Source organism: Armigeres subalbatus, chromosome 2 (assembly GCF_024139115.2).
Source record: "Armigeres subalbatus isolate Guangzhou_Male chromosome 2, GZ_Asu_2, whole genome shotgun sequence".
NCBI classification, from domain to species: domain Eukaryota; kingdom Metazoa; phylum Arthropoda; class Insecta; order Diptera; family Culicidae; genus Armigeres; species Armigeres subalbatus.
Window position 1 is genome coordinate 65,628,630 of NC_085140.1, and position 21,140 is coordinate 65,649,769.

General features: G+C 39.3%; 1 protein-coding gene across 1 annotated transcript in view; it reads right to left on the bottom strand.

Moving 5' to 3' along the window:
* Positions 1–7,955: 7,955 nt before the first annotated feature.
* The window catches only part of LOC134208777 (uncharacterized), a 139,383-nt gene continuing 126,198 nt past the window's right edge, over positions 7,956–21,140 (bottom strand). Inside the window, exon 6 of the mRNA XM_062684708.1 lies at positions 7,956–10,161. Coding sequence (XP_062540692.1) covers positions 9,829–10,161 — 333 coding nt within the window. The 3' untranslated portion in view covers positions 7,956–9,828. The remainder of the gene's footprint in view (positions 10,162–21,140) is intronic.

Below are 21,140 nucleotides of genomic sequence, written 5' to 3' on the forward strand. Positions count from 1 at the left end.
GTTGAATTGCCAACACTTAACGTACACTTAACAAAAATACTTTGAACGCGAGGTGAAGCAACTAAACCATTGAAAAATGAATAATCATCGTTCCTATAATCATATGACGTGTTTATATGTAATTTACTATTATGCGATAATGTTTGTTAATCGCAAGCACTAACTTTCAAACGCCGGCTTCGACTCAAATTACATCTTTCATTTCATAGCTTATACAAATAGTTCAAAGTTAAGATCTTTTTTACTCGAAACCATTGAAAATATTAGAATTAGACCACTTGAACGTCACTGATTGAGGTTTCTATCATGTTTAGGATTGGAATCAGATCAGTATTTGGGTAATTTTATTAACATTTTGGGATTTTTCATCTGAATAGCTTTAATAAACATGTAAGCAACCTCTACAAAATGTTAAGGAAATGCTCTCGTTGCAAAAAAACATTGAATAGCTTGGTTGAAATTATAAATATCCTATTGTAGTCGACTCTCTACATCTCGATAAACCTAAAGACTACGTAGACTTTTTTTTTTTTATTTTTTTTTTTGACGATTTATGCAGCAGCTTTGTGCCAAGTTCACTTGTTTGATTTTTTTGGGATTTTCCGATTTTTTTTTTTGCATGACTTTAGCGAAATAATCTCTTGCATTTCTCCATAAAAATGTTTTTTCAAAATGAATTTCACTGAAGTAAAAGTCATGGATTTCACCAGGAAATTCTTCTGTCTTGAGCAGGGAAATTCTCCAAAGTATTCTATAAAAACTTTCGAATTTTTATTCAAAATTCACTTGGATTTTATATAGATTTTTAGATTTTTTTTTCCGCAGGAGCTTCTTTGGAAACTATGGAAATTAAATTATGTCGTACTTCAACGGATTTTTTTGGAATTTACAAAGGAAGCATTTTGGAATATTCAAGAAAAAAGACTTTGAAATGCCCAAAAGATATTCTTTGGAACTTGTAAAGGGAATTCTTCAAAATGTTCGTGAGAAACCCTTCAGAATATTCACTGGAGATTTTCGGAGAAGTCCCCAGAAAATTTTTCTTAATTTGGGAGTTCTTCGGAATTTTTGCGAGGAATTCTTTGGACACATAAGCAAAATTCTTCGAAATTCCCGTGGATAATACTTCGTAAATTTCTTCGGCAGTTCTAATGCAAGTTCTTTGGAATTATCGATGGAAAATCTCCGGAATTTCTAAATAAATTGTTGAAAACTTCCACGAGAAATTATTTGAATTCCCCACCAAAAACTGTTTGAATTTCCACAACAAAAAATTGTTTGCAGTTTTTGTAAAAAAGCCTTTGTAATTTAAAAATTACCTTTTAAAAGGGAAATATATCGGAATGTCCGTTTAAACTTAAAATTACCTCGGGAAATAATTCTACATTTTAGCGGAGAAATACTCGGGTTCTTTTAAACGTTTTTTCCAAAAAAAAATAGAAGAATGTTCTTGGGATTCCAACAGATGATTATTCAGCGGGATATTGCATGAAATTTTCAAGAAAAGCATCTGAATTATCACGGAGTGTTATTTGGAGTATTACCTGAAAGCTTTCAAGGTTATCAAATGAAAATTTTTTTCGAAATTTCCACGCAAAACTAATTGGAATGCAGACTTGACATTCTTGAAATTTCAACTCAAAATTTCTCGAAATTCTGAAAATTCTACAGTTTTCACAAATTTGAATCGGCGTTTAGAATTATAGGACAGATGCGTGACAGATTCTAAACAGTAGCACGGCGATGCAAAAGTGTCGGCGATGGTGGCGCGCACCGCTAGGAGGAATCGAATGCAACAGAAATCAAATTACTTTGTTTTGAGATTTGATTTCAGGAGCTATGGACAGAGGATTAAATTTGATTTCCTTTCAAATTGATTTTTGTCTTGTTGGATTTTGTTTAGTTTGATTTAGTTATGTTTGAAATTCGAGTTTTATTGTAATGTTCACATGGAAATGGATTTGAATAGCTGAATTGCTTGAAACGTGGTTGATTTCCATGTTTTTCCAATCACATATGATGTTTTGTAAAATTTTGAAACTTCTGTAGAGGTGTTTTGGAAAAGTCTACGAAACCTCTATCCTTCGTATTACTCCCTACAAAGCGATGTTGAATAGGGCAGCCCTTACTTTGCACCGTTCAATGTGGAAAAACGATCCATAAAAGAATGAAAAACGATCCATAAATAACATCTGAATGTTCCATAAAACGCTACCTTAAATCCATAAAATAGTTTGAGAGATTCCATAAAGAATATTTTTATGATTCATAATGAAAAATGATCCATAAAAACTATATATTGATCCATAAAATTTCAAATTTGCGCAATTTATATCCTGATGATGATCCATAACTCAGCCATATGATCCATAATTTTGGTCATATGATCCATAATTTTGATGATGTGATCCATAATGCTTGGAAAGAAGGCCAATGAAACTATATTAATTGATCCACACATTTTATAAAATCTATGGATCATTTATCAAAATGTATGGATCATATCACCAAAACTATGGATCATTTGAACAAAGTTATGGATCAAATGGCCAAAATTATGGATCATATGACCAAAATTATGGATCATATTACTGAAATTATGGATCATCATCACGATAAAAATTGCGCAAATTTGAAGTTTTATGGATCAAAATATAGTTTTTTATGGATCATTTTCCAAAGTTTTATGGATCATTTGTCATATTATCATGGGAAAATAGCAAGAATTGTATTGTTTTTCTTGACCATGTTAATGGAACATATTTCCCAATTAATTGCTAAATTTTAGCTTAGTTATGGATCGAAAAATTATTCTTTATGGAATCTCATTAACTATTTTATGGATTTATGGTAGCATTTTAAGGAACATTCAGATGTTATTTATGGATAGTTTTCCAGTTTTTTATGGATCCGTCTTTATCGTTTACACCCGATTCTTTTTTTACACGGGGGATGCGTGCCGTGTGAAAGAAATCCGTGTAAAAATAATCCGTGTTATTTCGAGAAACCGTGTAAAAATAATCCGTGTTATTTCGAGAATCCGTGCAAAAAAAATCCGTGCTATTTCGAGAAACCGTGTAAATAAGCCGTGCAAAAAATATCTGTGTAAAAAAGTAACCGGGTCTTTGTTAATCTGGGGATGCGTTCCGTGTAAAAATAAATCCGTGTAAAAAAATCCGTGTTATTTCGAGAATCCGTGTAAAAAAAATCCGTGCTATTTCGAGAAACCGTGCAAAAAAAATCCGTGTTATTTCAAGAATCCGTGTAAAAAAAGCCGTGTAAAAAAAATCCGTGTGAAAATAATCCGTGTAAAAAAAGAATCGGGTGTATATGCAAAAGTATGTTTTGCCGCGCACAAGCCCAAGTCCTGGTGTTAGGTGGGACACAAAACAGACCTGACACGACGGCCCTCCGGCGAGACAGGAGGTTTGCGCAGGCCCAATAAACCTACGAATAAATGATCACGATTGGAAGCTGGACAGGACCGAACGTGTGGAAAAGCGGGCATCGAGCGGCTACCTTCTACCAAAGCTGTGGCACCACCAACGGGCTGGGAACCGGCTTCATAGTACTGGGTAAGATGCGCCAACGCGTGATTGGGTGGCAGCCAATCAACGCAAGGATGTGCAAGCTGAAGATTAAAGGCCGTTTCTTCAACTATAGCATCATCAACGTGCACTGCTCACACGAAGAGAGACCCTACGACGAGATAGAAGCGTTCTACGCACAGCTGGAGCAGACATACGATGGATGCCCACTGCTGGACGTCAAAATCGTCATCGGTGACATGAACGCACAGGTAGGAAGGGAGGAAATGTATAGACCGGTCATCGGACCGGATAGTCTGCACACCGTATCGAATGACAACGGCCAACGATGTATAAATTTCGCAGCCTCCCGCGGAATGGTAGTCCGAAGCACCTTCTTTCCTCGCAAAAATATCCACAAGGCCTCATAGAGATCACCTAACCAAGAAACGGAAAACCAAATCGACCTCGTTATAATCGACGGTAAATTCTTCTCCGACATCACGAACGTCCGCACTTACCGCAGTGCGAACATTGAAACCGACCACTACCTCGTTGCAGTATGCCTGCGCTCAGAACTCTCGACGGTGTACAACACGCGTCGAAGTCGGACGCCGCGACTTAACATTGGGCGGCTACGAGACGGTAGACTAGCCCAATAATACGCGCAGCAGCTGGAAGTGGCACTCCCAACGGAAGAGCAGCTAGGCGCAGCTTCTCTTGAAAATGGCTGGAAAGTTATTCGATTCGCCATTGGTAGCACCGCAACCGCTGCACTTGGCACGGTGCCCCCGGATCAGAGAAACGACTGGTATGACGGCGAATGTGAGCAGTTAGTGGAAGAGAAGAATGCAGCATGGGCGAGATTGCTGCAACACCGCACAAGGGTGAACGAGGCACGATATAAACAGGCGCGAAACAGACAAAACTCGATTTTCCGGAGGAAATGCGCCAGCAGGAAGATCGAGAACGTGAAAAGACGGAGCAATTGTACCGCGCTAATAACACACGAAAGTTCTATGAGAAGCTGAACCATTCACGTAAGAGTCGCGTGCCACAGCCTGAGTCATCTTACGAACGAGCGTGAGGTGATCCAAAGGTGACGGCAGCACTACGAAGAGCACCTGAATGGCGATGTGGCAGACGAAAATGGTGGCATGGTAATGAATATAATAATGGTAATGAGATCGCGCGCAGGACATATTTGTACCGGCTCCGAATCTCCGGGAAATCCAGGAGGAGATTAGCCGGCTGAAGAACAACAAAGCCCCTGGGGTTGACCAACTACCAGGAGAGCTATTTAAAGACGGTGGTGAGGCACTGACTAGAGCATTGCACTGGGTCATTACCAAGATTTGGGAGGAGGAAGTTTTGCCGCAGGAGTAAACGAAGCCTAAAATGTACTCTCCCAAATTGTATGTCATCGACCAATTGCAAGAGAGTTCGTGAAGCAGTACCAGACGGGTTTGATGGGTGAACACTCCACCACCAACCAGGTGTTCGCCATTCACCAAGTGTTGCAGAAATGCCGTGAATACAACGTGCCCACACATCATCTATTCGTCGACTGCAAAGCCGCATATATACAATAGATCGTCCCCAGCTATGGCAGCTAATGCACGAACAAGGATTTCCGGATAAACTGACACGGTTGATCAAAGCGACGATGGATTGGGTGATGTGCGTAGTTCGAGTTTCATTGACATTATCGAGTCCCTTTGAAATGCGCAGAGGGTGACGGCAAGGTGATGGTCTTTCGTGTCTGCTATTCAACGGCAAAACACACCTTTGCATATAAACGATAAAGACGGATCCATAAAAAACTGGAAAACGATCCATAAATAACATCTTTTTTGAAGAAAATCCGTTGTTGTTGGGAAAAAAATCTATACAAAAGAATGTTACGAGGAAAATAAAAACAATTCTTGGAAGTTGCTAACATTTTTTTGCGAAAACTGGAGCACTTCCCTCTGAAATAAGAAATATTTCTTGTGGTAATTTAGAGGATCAGCTTGCTTTAGAAGCTATAGAAGAAATTCAGAAAAGTTCCCTGTAGAAATTTAGGGCCGTCTCCGATAGGAACTGAGATGAAAAATTCTATTACTGCGAAAGTTTTAAAATTTGTTGAATTTCAAATAAAAAAAAAAAAAATCCCGAAAAAACCGAAAGGAATTCAAGAAATAATTTTTTTCAAACACACGGGCCGCGTCTTTCGCGACTACACCAAGGCTTTATTTACACAGTTTGGATTTAGTCGATTATGGTGATTATACAACAAAGTCACAAATTGACCATATTGGCAACCACGAGCTTTTTACAATAATTTTCCAAGAGCACGAGCTGAGAGAACCAGTTTTCTGAGCAATCGACTTTAATTTCAGCACTGTACAAACTTTATTACGTCCGATTTAGGTTTTTGGAAATGGTATCAAAAAAGCATGTGGAGAATTAAAAGTTAACCACGGGATTAACTGTATAAACACCTTAACGTAAACATCTTTAGCGTATATGGAACAAAACCAACGAAAAAAAATCACAAAAAAACAAAACCAACGAAAATTCAGGTGGTATTTTAAAAACTGTGAAGGTTCCGTTTAACCGACGGTTAACAGTCACGTCGGCTAAGTTTGGAGCAACCTCAAAATTAAAGCAAAAAAAAGAAAGTGAAAAAAATTGTTGGAAATTATGAAAAACTATTTTTGTTTAACTACGAACGTACTTTCGAACGAAAGTTCAAGCGAATTCTTGTTTATTCCAATAAAATTAAATGGAGAAACGGTTCGAACGAATCACATTCGTTCGAAAGTATCGTTCGTCCGCAAACAAGAATAAGGGTGATAATCTGGAAGGCATTTAAATAATTTTTATTTTTTTTTTATTTATTACCAGACTAATGCCAGAGTGGCCTGTGCAATACATTAAAGTCTTCTCAATTCAGCACGGTCCATGGCTGCACGTCGCCAACCACGCAGTCGGCGGAGGGTCCGCCAATCGTCCTCCACATGATCGATCCACCTTGCCCGCTGTGCACCTCGTTTTCTTGTTCCGGTCGGATCGTTGTCGAGAACCATTTTCACCGGGTTACTGTTCGACATTCTAGCTACGTGCCCGGCCAACCACAGTCTTCCGGTTTTCGCGGTGTGAACGATGGATGGTTCTCCCAACAGCTGATGCAACTCGTGGTTCATTCGCCTCCTCCACGTACCGTCTGCCATCTGCACTCCACCATAGATGGTACGCAGCACTTTCCTTTCGAAAACTCCCAGTGCGCATTGGTCCTCCACGAGCATCGTCCAGGTCTCGTGTCCGTAGAGGACTACCGGTCCAATAGACATTTAAATAAAAACCTTCTAAATAACATACGCATAAGGAGAAGCCCATGCCGATTTACAACGCCACGCCGAGCAAAATTAAGAGCTGACAATGTTTGAACCTTCTTTCCTGCAGCTATGAAACTAGCGGAATGGGAAAACCTTTAGGAGGAGTCTCTTTTCTGGAACATTAGACAGATTACACTTTATGTAGACGTCTTCCAGTCTGTCCAAATTTATTTATTTCAAGGGGAATTACAAAATTTTACCGGAAAAATGATAAATATTTGAACTTTCGTAGAAAATTCTTTAAGAATAGCGATGAGTTTTTCTATTTTCTCAATTTATGTATTTATTTTTTATTTATCACTCCCTTTATTATGGAACAAAAGAAGAAATTAATATTTGTTCCGACCCTATTGTTAGATGACAACATCATTTTTGAGTAGGACAAATTGACTCGAGTTTGAGGTTTTCCATAAGTTTCCATCAATTATGCGTAGAAGGGTAGTTCAAGAAAATGAACATTACTGATCAGTCAGAAAACAGCAGATGTGTGACGTCTGTTCGAATAAACACGGCGATAGAGACGCTGCTATTAAACAATCCAGTATATAATATTAGTTAACAAGATAATTATGAGATAATTATTAAGCTCTTTTAGTGGAATGTCTTCACCTGTCACAAAACGAGTTTAGTACTATGTCCCCGAGTAACACAAATCAGACTGATTTGGTTACTGCAACTCACATATAACTTGAATCAGTCGTACATAAGTTGTAGTAACTTATTTATGACAAGTGTGCTGCTTGGGTCATTTAATTACACCACGTTGGAATCTGTTCAGAAATGTATTTCGATCTCAACTGTAAGGACATATTCAGTGTCTCGTAGTTGACTCGACTTTTAATTTTAATTTAAGTCGAGTTAAGTGCGAAACACTGAAAGTTGAAGTTGAAGTTGATAGTTGAAACACTGAAGACGGTCTTATAGTTGAAGTCGAAATACGTTTCTGGAATTATATGGAAAAGTACTAAATTCGTTATATGAAAGTTGAATTTTTTATAATAGTTGTTACAGGAATTTCGGATACATTCAAATCAATCACCCACAAACATTCAATTAATTCTCTTCATTCAATGTTGAGTTTTATTCTACTCTACATAATAATATATTTTTCTTTGTTTTTCTCTGTTACATCATCAAGTGTTCACGTTTATCATCAAATTCTATGATTTGATGAATTTGACCAATAAAATTTTGTATATTAAGCGAAAATCACATTTCATTGTATTTCGTATTTTTTCTACTTCAATAAACGACTTACAATGTTATTTTACTTCGCTATCATATATCGACATCGGTGTTGGTTTTATTTAATAACTAAACCGTATAATGATATCAAAATTATGCTCGTGAATGCTGTTGCTTTACGCTAAATGATTAAAATAAAACAAAAACAACTAATTAAATTTGAGTTAAAGCCGATTGCACAAAACATTCCGGTACGTGTCACTCTCTGTCGCTTTATTTCCTACTTATCTATCCATCACCACTTTTAGTTCACCATTTTGTAGCTTTTAACTAGTTTGAGTTGGTGATCCCACTTCATTTGAAACCATCATCCTAGTTCCATGTATTTCCGTTTCAAAACTTTTGATTTGCATCCGACGGTGAACAATTGGATTTACTTATCGTCTTATCTAGTGAATTTTATTCTACATACAGCTTGCTGCAAGATGGACCAAACGAACTCTTGTAAAATGACAACAATCAGAGTATGTGTAGAATTAGTTCTCGTTTGCAGGTCTGCACTTAGTGCACAAATATAGAACAGAGTTATTCTTATATAGTTTTATAGTTACGCAGTTACGATACGGAAGTTATTTTTTTTTCGCAGTTTTCCCTTCCAGTTGCTTTAAATTAAATAAGTTTCGATTTAATGAAAAGAAAACAATGAAGTTTTGCGTGATTTATCTACATAACATTCAAACATAAAATACACATAATGTACACACGTATGCTACAAAAATACTACTTAGTTTAAAATTAGGTTAACCTTGGTCTTAAAACGAACAAATTTGAACTAAAAAATAAATATTTTACTGCAAGGCGATAATCACACTAAAACAGAAAAGGAAACGAAAACGTATGTTCGCGCGTGTTCATAATCATAACTAACACTTAAACGATAATGGAAACTAATTTTCTTGCTAAACTTTTTTGTAAAACTAAACAGAAACTTAAATCACACATTTCAAAGTGCTGGTCGCCAAGTCTTTCAAATGATAGTACAGAATTTAAGGCGGGTGCAGGAAAACAATTTTAGATACGCTTACCGTCAACTGCTTAATCGAAAGTACGCTTGTTGTGAGTGTGATGTTTTCCTATTGCTGATAGCAACACATGCTGATCAAAGCTGTCAAAAAATGTAGTGTTGCCATTGCCACGGTACGGAAGGCACGGGTTTGCGGTTTGCGCGAGTTCCGGCTTTCAGTTCAGTTCGGTGAGACTTCTATTGTATCTTGGTTTGGTTGCAAATGTGTGTGTGTATGTTATGTATGTGTTCGTATGTTACTTCTACTCAGTCTCCAACATGGGTTGTCGTACCCAAAATTAGGCTTACCAATGCTTGAACGCAATTTCAGCTGATTCAAAATGATCGATTCTTACAAAAAATGAAGCAAATCAAAAGCGCATTGAACACTGTGATAGCTTTCTACACTATGGTGCTACTTCCGTAGTTCTCCCTATCGTAACCTGAGCAAGATTTGTTCCAATTTCTGCTTTTTGTCTGTTGCAATTCAAGTCTTCTGGTTTCCAGATTATCTATCTCATTATCATCACTTCGGGTTCCTTTCATCCCATCCGTTCTACGTATTTAAGGCATATTCTCTTGTTCGTTAGTTACGGTTCCCTTTGTCCCTCGTCCCTTTTCCAGCTGCGCTTCATTCAGTCATATATTTTACCTCACTTTTCCAATTGTCGAATTAGATTTTGGTCACCAACGTTTGTACTTGGAGCAAATTTCGGACGTTTTCGTTGTACTTGACCAGTACAACTTTGTTGGAGTTAATGTTGAGCTTCTCCCCGGCGTACAGCAGCTGAAGACAGCTTGCCCGCGATAGAAAGTCTTCAAGTTTGAGCTCCCGTATTAGCTCCCGGTTGGTAGTGCTACCGTTTGTCGTCCCATTGGTGGTAGCGGTGGTCGTGGCGTTGGGGTTCATTGCGTTGGCTGCAGTCATGGTACCAACGGCGGGTCCCGTGGGATAACCGAAGGTCATCTGATTGCTTGGGTTCACAGGTACTGCGTTGGTGCATATCTGAAATGAGAATTAGAATTTTTTGTTAAAATTGCTCGATACTTCGGAATTGAAGAGACTGTATTGGAATATGAAATATAAGTTTTAGATTACATGTTTCACTATCTGTGCTCACTTAATGATGTTGCCTAAATGCCTTGAGTGAGTATGTAAGGCTTTCAAAATTCCTTAGATTATTTCTAAACGATCTATGTTTTGAATTTCATTGGGAAATTCTTTTGAATTTCCACGGGATATTCATCTAAATTTTCTTGGGAAGATTCTGTCAAATTCCATAGGAAATTCATCTGAAGAATCAAGGTAAATTATTTTAAATTTTAAAGCAAAATTCTCCTAAATTTATATGAATTTTCACGACAGAAATCACTATTTGAAAATGTAGAAATTTGCCATAATCCTACGAGAAATTCTTTTCATTGTTTGAATAGGGGTCGTACACTAATTACGTGAACACTTAGGGGGGGGAAGGAGGGGTCAGCCATTTTCTTACGCTTCATATAAATAAAAAATGATTTGTATGATTTATAAAAACCCAGATAAAATTGCTTACGTAATTTGTGTACGATCCCATATGTCGTTTGCCCGAAAAAGTCGTTTGACTGAATAGGTGGAAATGGAGGAAGGAAGGAAGGGCCATTTGGATGAAAATGTCATGTTATTTCTACTTCTAAATACCATTTCCGGCCGTATGACTCATTCCGTCAAACAGCCATATCTACCAAATGACCGGTCTGGCAGAAAATAGGCATTTCCAGCAGAATGGCATTTTCGGTCAAACGGCCTTTTTGACCAGATGACAGTAATGTAAACTGATCCAAAATTATTTATCAGATCGCTCACTGCAGGTAAACTATCATAATTCGAAATCTGACAGATTACCTGTAAGAGCTGGTGCTCCCCAAGGCAGCATACTGGGGCCCATATTGTATAACATTTTTGTTTTCTGACTTACCTGCTTTACCACCAAAGTGTCAAAAATCTTTGTTTGCAGATGACACGCACGGGACTGACACTTGTATACCTCCACCACAGTTCATTTCGTAGCCAACATAGAAAATTCCGCACTGACAGCCATAAGAAGAATCATGGGAAAGAAAGAGATAGGTGCGTTCCACACTGACAGTTCCATAAACGACAAGCAGAATAAACGAGACTGCATCTACACTACGAAAACACAACCAAAACATCAGACCCCCGATGACACGGGCCTCTCAGCCAAAGAGCGAAGCCTTCGTGTCATTTGTACATAGTAGATTGCAAAAAAGTTTGGATATTTTATCCACTTACTTGCAAAAATGGAAAATTTTCCCGAATGCTTCCAAAACTCAGCTTATAATTTTCCCTCATAAGCCGCGAGCTTTTATTGGAAACCTTCTAGCAGACATATTGTCACTATGAATGGGGTTCCAATTAATTGGTCTAGCGAAGCTAAATATTTAGGACGTCTGCTGGATCAAAAATTTACGAGTTGCACAGCGGTAAAGGTGAATCGATCAGGTAGAGGACCCTCCGCAGACTGCATGGTTGGCGACGTGCAGCCATGGACCGAGCTGAACGGAGAAGACTTTTATGTATTGCACAGGCCACTCCGGCCTTTAGTCTGGTAATAAAAAAAATCCAGCAGTATTTAGACCAACTCGACGATTGTCGTGCTCAAACGATTCCTGATGTTGGAAACGCTGTTTAAGCGTGATCATAGCTTACGTAACCAATATATTGATTCACTTCGTGAGTATGAGTCACTTGAACACTGCCATCAAGTTTATCGAGCCAAGTACTATCTACCACATCCGTATCGCGCAGTACTATGCCCCATGTACAGTACAAAATGTCTAGTGGTTTTAGATGTTAGTGCGAAATCGGACACAATGAAACTGTCTTTGAGCGATGCTCTACAGGTAGGTTCTGTCGTACAAATAATTCAATCAATGACACTCGATAATGCTGCAAGTACTCATTGCGTTGGAAAACCAACGTTTTCTGCTAATCTTTTGGGGAGAGGATCCATCACAACCGCTAAGAGTATTGCAGCTAGATGCAGTTACATATGGAACAGCTTCGACTCCGAACCAAGCAACGCGTTGCCTCATACAACTTTCAGAGAATAAAGCTTCGGATTTTCCTGTCTTCGGTCTATTCGTCAGCGAAGACATTTACGTTGATGACGAATTGTCCGATGGTGGTACATTGGAGGAGCCCAATTGAAGACTCTGCTCGCGGTAGATTCCAATTACACAAGTGGTGTTTAAATTCCGAGGATTTTCTGAAACACATAGGTACCAATATAGAATGAACGTGAAACAAAATGCTAGGATTGCTTTGGGATCCCAAATCCGACAACTTTCTCATCGCCAGCACATCAACCGAACAGACTGTGATTTTAGTTGCGAAACTCTCTATCCAACAACTGTGGAAGTTCAATCAACTTAATTGCCTATATTTCGGGCATTGGTCCACCGACATGGTTATTAATTTAAAATGGTCTGAAAAACTTTGATGTGAATTTGTACATCCCATGCATGTTGTTTGTCTTTCTCGTTCAACAAAGTTGTACCGAAAGGCTATACTGCCGCTAACCGCAAGTCGAGCACATCTGTATATGGGCCTCCATTTTGTAGACACACTTTTTGGAACTTAGCATGACCCGATTTACTCGCAACAAGTTGCATTCGACGAGGAATGCGGTCCCATTATTTGCTATTGAAAGTTGGTCCGATCGGACATTGCATTTCGGAATTATTGAAAAATCATTGTTTTTACCCAAGGGTCCCCCTTAGAAAAAAATTTCAATATCGAAAAAAAAAAATTCTAGAATAGTGGCAATGCATAGTAATTAATGCAAAAACATGCGAAATGATAGAAAATATGCGATCTATTCCCCTAAAGTGGTTTTTTGACATTTCTTATGAGGTTTTTTTTCAGTACATTTAACGATGCACGAGAAAGGCATCATCGCCGCTAGGTGGATTAATCTGGGTTTTTCTTTGAAAAATGTATTGGAGGTAACTACTTTCCTTCGATGGGACTAGAACTCATGACCTACGCTAGACTGGTGCTTTTAATCAACTAAGCGTCCGATTTGGAAATCTGCTCATTCAGTAGCCGCTTGGTTGCGAAAGCCGACGAAAATCTTAGTTGATTAATAGCTTAGTATGTTGAAGGCATCAGTCTAGCGTATTGAGGGTCATGTGCTCGTGTCATCAAAGGAAAGTAGTTATCTCCAATACATTTTTCAAATCTAAAATTTTCCACATAATGTACATTTTTACATCGGGATTTTCAGAACATTGTAAACTGTGGAAAACAAAATCAGACTTGTATGAAGCGCTCGACGACGAAAATTACGTCAGTGGATGGAACTTCGGAATGCATTACGTCAACTGAACTTGACACAGGTACCAAGATTTGTCATCACTCCCAACGCAGAATAGAAACTTAACGCACAGACAAACAGACGTAACTCTTAATGGAGATCGGTACAAAAAAAACATGTTTAGTTTGTTTTAAAAATTATCGATGAATACTCGGTAACCCGCAGGACTTGCTAGGTACGCTCCAATTACAAATTTCTTCGATGCTGGAATATAACTTTCACCCCGGGACGCACCGATATTAGCATGTTGGAAGTCCCATATCCCATATATTACAGTCGAGCCTTTCCTGCCAGCGTACAACAGCCGTCCCGGTTCTGTGTATGGGTCAGGAGAAAGGGGCTTCCAGCTTGCCATTCCAGGCAAGTACGTTTTTAGCGGTGGTAGGTCATTTGGCATAAAGTCGTTTGGCATAACGCCGTTTGGCATAAGGCCGTTTGGCATAAAGGTCGTTTGGCATAATGTCGTTTGGCATAATGCCGTTTGGCATAATGGCCGTTTGGCATAATGGTAATTTGGCATAATAATTGTGTAATCATCAATTTTGAAACTTATGCATAATATGTTCAATTATTTATAATGATTGTCCCTTTAACATTATAAAAGAGATGTTCTAAATTGATTTTTTCGAAAGTTCAGTTTCTATCAAATCACTGCTTGAAGGTACTTTATTTAGACTTATTATTATCTGTCTATTTCACTTAAGATCTTTTCAATCTCGGCAAGATCATTGTTGACTAAAACAAACTACAATATACGGAAAGTCAAATAGCAAAATTGTAAGTGCAATAAAAAGCAAATGAAGTTATTTCTGCAGGACATATATTCATCTCTTTAAAAGCATACTTTGTCGTTCATAAGTCTAAAAGTATAAGCTTCTTTTTTCAAGTAAGGCATTTTCATGCATAACACAAGGGAGAATATGTATGGTTTCTATTCTCAATATATGCAATATTCAGTTCTAGGAAAAGGAAGATATAGCTCCTTCTTTCAAAGGATCCATTTTCTTGGCGAAGGCAAAGGGAGATTTTATTCATTTGTCCAATTAAGGAATTTGCTCGGTTTAAGGCAAAGAGGGATATGATCCCTTCTTTCAAAGGATGCATTATCCCGACAGTTACATCAGAGAAGATATGGTTCCATTTTTTAAAGGATACATTTGCCCGGTAGATGGCGAAATACGATATGCTTCCTTCTTCCAAGGCCGGGCATTTGCTCGGTTTAATGCGGGGGAAGATATCCCTCCACCCCTGTACCCTGAATGCCATTACCCCGGATGCTACAGTACCCCGAGATCCATTACCCCGAAAGCCCATTAGCCCGAATACATTTCGAATCTGTAGTTTTCTACTATTACTATTTTTAACACCCACAGATACCGATGAATCGTGAAATGACTATCTTTGAGAAGAATTTGTTTAGAATAAAAGTATATACTACTTAGAGTTACTCAGATAAACGCAATAAAGCTTATGTTTAATAAACATTTTTGATATAAATTATCATTCTACGCCATTATCATCTGGAAAAGTTCTATTCTACGAAATGGTGTAAGTGAAGAGATAACACCTTCTTTCTATTAACATAGGTGTACAATGGAAAAAATACCTTCTTTAAATGAACGTTAACGGTTTATGGCAATCACAGGAGGTAATGCCTTCTTGAAATGAACGCATTTACCCAGTATAAGGCAAACATAGGAGATAATGCCTTCTTTAGATGAATGCATTTGTTCATTACAAGGCAGAAAGAGGAGGTAATGCCATTCTTCAAATGAACGCATTTGCCCGGTTTAAGGCGAACGGAGATTTAATGAACGCATTTGTCCAATATAAGGCAACAGAGGATAATGGTTTAAGGCGAACACAGGTGATTATGCCTTCTGTAGTTGAACGTATTTGCCCGATACAAGGCGAGCAGAGTTGATAATGCTTTCTTTTAATGAACGCATTTTCCCGGTATATGGCGAACATAGAAGATAGCAGCTTCTTTAAATAAATGCGTTGGCCCGGTTTAAGGCGAACAGAGTTGATAATGCCTTCTTTAGCATAACAGATTTGCCGGATATAAGGCGAACAGAGTTGGTAAAACCTTCTTTTAATACGCATTTGTCGGTTTAATGTGTACAGAGATGATAATACCTTGTTTAGATGAATGCATTTGCCCGATATAAGGCGAACAGAGATAACACCTCTTTTAAATGATTGCGTTTGCAAGGTATAACAAAATTATTAGAGGAACAAGCATATTCGAAGAATAGAAGAGATTTTCTCATTCTAGGGTCTTGTCGTCATGCCCTTCTTGTCACAGTAAGGTTTATCTCCGGCAAATTTCAGAAGGAACTTTTTATACCCCTTTACTCTGTTTAAATACATGTTTGCGAGCCGGCTCAAGCCCAGTCGACGTGGGCTGAAATTTTCTCGTAATTCTCACCTCAGCTTAAACAATCTTCGAAGGTAGCACATGATATGTAATGGGAGTTTTTGGACCAAGAACTAATCGTTCTATACTGTTTTCAAACAGTTCGAGTTCGATGAAACGAATCGCGAGTCCAACACGGTGAACCTTGTGAAAGGATCAAAAAATAACTAAAGATCCACGATAAAAATTCTCGTAAAAATTGTGTAATTTACTCAACTGGAGTCGCCTGCTATTGAATAAATCGTAAAACAAGTAATAATCATTCACATGAATTACAAATAAATTTCTATTGATTTTTTTTTCACTGAAATAAACTATTCACTTGAAATCAGGACTACTGGGGGTACTGGCTCACTCGGGGTAGTGACCCACTCGGGGTGATGGGTGATGACATTCATTCGGGTAATGACGTTCATGGCAGTGGTCTTTGGGGTAATGGCGTTATGGGTAATGGATATATGGGTAATGTCATAGAGTCGAAATGGTTCCTTCTTTCAATTCAGGAATTTGCTTGGCTTAAGACACGGGCAGATATTTCCCTTCTTTCAAAAGGTGCATTTGCTCGGCAGACGGCAAAAGACGATATGATTTCTTCCTTTAATTCAGGCATTTGCTCGGCTTAAGGAAACGGAAATAATTATCCCTTCTTTTAAAGGGGGCATTTGCCCAGCAGAAGCCAAAGAGAATATGACTCCTTCTTTCAATTAAAGAATTTGATACGCTCAGTTCAATGCAAGGGGAAATATGATCCTTTCTTAGAAACCGTTTGCTCATTAAAAGGAGAAATGGGCAAGTTTTCTTGCTTGCCCTTACATGAAAAACAAAACAAGCCACAAATGTCAATTCAATCAAAGTTAATTGCCTATTTCCGGGGATCAAACCACCCGACTTGGACGTTAATTTACAATGTTATGAAAACTCATATGTGAATATGTACGTTATGTGGAAGATAATGATTTGGAAAATGTATTGGAGGTAACCACTTTCCCTTCGACGGGACTCGAACCCATGACCCTGAAGTATTTATTTTTTAAATTTAATTTAATACTGATCTATCTTGCTGGTAGGTGCGTCAACATTTCAAATGGCCCCGTTTTGACAGGTTTTTTATTCTTAACTTGTCACGTCGTACAATTTCGTTGCCAATTATCGTGTTTTGCCCATATGAAGGAAACCACGTAGCTGAATGGCTCAACAAATCTTACTTATCCGTTACACAACTCAAATAACAATTATGCCAAATGACCTTATGCCAAACGACCATTATGCCAAACGGCCTTATGCCAAACGGCCATTATGCCAAATGACTTTATGCCAAACGACATTATGCCAAACGGCATTATGCCAAACGGCATTATGCCAAATGACTTTATGCCAAACGGGGTACAATCGTTTTTAGCACACATCATTCACTACCTGGTGAGGTCATCATTTTTAGCCAAATTACTCCGTGTCAATCTTCAATCATAAATGAAACATCACCGGGATGCATGCCTGCCCGTCGTAAGGATGCCCCTATTCCCCTCAGCACAGTCGAGCCCTTCCTGCCAGCGTTCAGCAGTCATCCCGGTCCTGTGTTTGAGGTCGGAGGAGGGGGCTTCCGCACTCCAATCGCAGGCAAGTACTCATCTGTTTGGAATTATTCGCTTCCTCAACCTTCAACAGATTGCAGATTTTCTACGCAAACTGAACCATGTCAATCGTATGCTGTACGGCGATCGTCACCGGTCGCAGTCGAGCCCTTCCTGCCTGCGTTCAGCAGTCATCCCGGTCCTGCGTTTGAGATCGATGGAGGGGGCTTCCGCACTCCAATCGCAGGCAAGTATTCTTCCGATTCGAACAATTCATTCCCTCAATCATTCACCGCTCGCAGAGTAACATCAAATCACAACCTCGATGACATCACCATATACTACCAAAACGTGCGGGGATTACGCATCAAACTGGACGACTTTTTCACTGTCATAAGCGCGTCATCCTACGACATAGTGGTTCTAACTGAAACGTGGCTGGACAGTATTATTGAATCCAGGATGCTGTTTGACGAGAGGTATACTGGCTATCGATGTGACCGAAACGCGCTCACCAGTAGGAAAAAACGGGCTGGAGGAGTGCTACTGGAGTGTTAAACTTAGTTGCCACTCACTGATTATCGGAGGGATCTATATCCGCCCTGACAAGTCCGGGGATTATTTAGTTATGCAGCGTCATATCAACTGTGTTGAAGGGATAGCTATGGGGATTAACGAAGGCGATAAAATAGCCATATTTGGAGACTACAATCTACCTGACATACGGTGGATAGCGACAAACCATCCGTATTGTCACATTGACAGCTCTGGTTTTGAATAAATCAATAATGGTAGAAACTACGCTGGAAATACGCTCGATCTTATCCTTGTCAACCAAGCATTAGATGGTCTTTTCATATTGGAAGACATCGTCGATCCATTGATACCAGCTGATCCGACTCATCCGCCTTTTTGTCTGCTTATCAAAGACTGCTTTAATTCTACTGAGATTATGAACGCTGACGACGAATTAGACTTCGCTTCTTCCGATTATAAAAGGGCAAATTACGATGCTTTGAATCAAAGATTGGCAGAAATTGATTGGTCCACTGTATGCCTAAGCACCAACGTGGACGATAGCGTGGAAAATTTCTCCCAAATTCTCCATCACATGTTCGGCGACTATATATACCTTTGCAACGTCCATCTGTGAAACCATCTTGGTCTAACAGTGAACTCAGAAACCTCAAGAGAAAGCGAAATGTGGCTCATCGTACATATCGGACCCTCCGATCGGCGTCAAGCAAAAAGACCTATAAAATCTGCAGTTATCGTTACAAATCGTCGAATAACAAGCTCTATCGTCGATACGCAAGAAAAATTTAACGCAATCTGAAGCGCAACCCTAAGCAGTTCTGGAATTTTGTTAATTCCAAGCGAAAGGATACAGGACTACCTTCTGCTGTGCATCTGGATCATCGTGCTGCAAGGGCATGTGCTAAAAAATGCTCGCTGTTTTCTGAATTCTTCGCTTCGGTTTTCGACAGTCCACTAGCTACCAGTGAATCAACGGCTGCACTGAGTTTCGTCCCGAGTGAGAGTATAGACGCAGATATCACTGCTGAAGACCTGTTGATTGCACTGTCTAATCTAATCTAATCTCATACTTGTGTAGCCAATACTTGAAAGCATCCTGGAAAATTACGGTTTCTGAATTCCGTCATTTTTCTTTTCATATGGCCAGGCCAACTACGCTGTATGTACCGCAGAGATGACCCCTAGATATTGAGCGAATTCAGGAATACCTAAAGTCACTTAATAGCTTGGAATCGAGGGGAAAGGAAGAAAGCGTGGACCTCCCGTACCAAACGCTTCCAATAATATATGTACCTAATATATAATAAAAATCGTGTACGTGTTTGTGTATGATGTATATCTGTATGTGTGTATATGAGTGTGTATGTGTGTTTATATGTGTACACTGATATACAAAAGTATTCGTCATGTTTTAATAGAGTTTACTGTGAAAACATGACGAACACTCACGTCCATCAGTGTATACAGTCAAACCTCCATGAGTCGATATTGAAGGGACCATCGACTCATGGAAATATCGAGATGTGGAATAGGAAATCTTTGGAAAGCTCTTTGGAGGGACCATCACAGTAACCCAGAAAATATTTTTTGATATGGAATAATTTGCTTCCATGAGTCGATATCGAGTCATAGAACATCGACTCATGGAGGTTTGACTGTATATGTATTTGTGTATATATGTGAATGTGTGTGTGTGGGTGCATGGGTGTTTAAATAAATTTACAGGTTTTCAAAACCTTACCTCTCCTCAATAATTATGACGCTGAACATGTTTGAGCACTTACATCGGCTTGATCGCAATATAAAAAGGGCATTGCACTTGATAACAATCGATCAGCCCTAGCAAGCACGAACATGCGCACGTCTTCAGGATCTGCAGCACTTTTTTATACACTACACATTTGTTTCGACCGCGGTCACTGCACTGGTTCTATTGTTCTCTACTTTTAGGCGAATCTCCGCACAAAAGTAGAGCGCAAAAACCAACCGCATTGGAAGACGGTCGAAACGATACCAGACCTGTTGATTGCACTGTCTAAATTGAAAATGTCATTCCGACCAGGTCCGGATGGGGTGCCTGCCAGTATTCTTAAGAAATGCTCGACCAATTTGATAGCGCCTCTTCAACACATTCTCAATTTATCGTTGCGATAATCTTGTTTTCCAACTCTATGGAACGGTGCGCAAAAACGATGCTAAAGATGACATCAAACATTATCGAGGAATTACATCCTTATGCGCGTGATCGAAGCTAATGGAAATCATCGTTTTGAGCAACACATTCTCCCGCGTGAGGCGCTACATCAGCACAAAACAACATGGTTTTTTTTTTCCCGGGGCGAAGCGTTACCACCATGTTATGTTGTAGTCGATCAACCGTCGGGGTGCATAAAACTGCAGGAGCTCTTAGATCGGCTTCTCGTCTGGTGTCGAGCCAATCACATGACTATGAGCGTGCCAAAGTGTTCCATCATAAGTTTCCATCGCAAGAAGTGCCCGATCATACACAACTACGTAATCGGTGATGAACCGCTAAACCGTGCTTTTTCTGTTCGAGATCTTGGAGTTGTACTGGATGCCGAGCTGACGTTCAAAGAACACCAAGAAGAAGTAATCAAGCGAGCTCGTCGTCAACTTGGGTTTGTGTAAAAAATCACTAAAGAATTTCGTGACCCATATACGTTGAAGTCATTATACGTTGCGTTGTTCCGTCCTATCCTGGAAACAGCTTCATTGGTATGGGATCCGTATCAAGCAACAATGATCGAAAGATTTGAATCGGTGCAACGAAAATTCATAAGATTCGCCCTACGTTTTCTGCCCTGGAATGACCCATCGCACATTCCACCGTATGCAGCCAGATGTCAACTGATTGGCATCGAAACTCTGAGACAGCGTAGGAGAAACGCGAAAGCGATTTTTGTTGCCAAAGTTCTGGTTGGAGAAGCGGATGCCCCCAATATTTTGGCGCTAATGGACAACAATGTGCCTGCGTATACGTTCCGTCCTAGTGCCTTCTTCCGTTTGCCTCGACGACACCATGACTACGACCTGAATGAACCAATTCGATCAATGATGA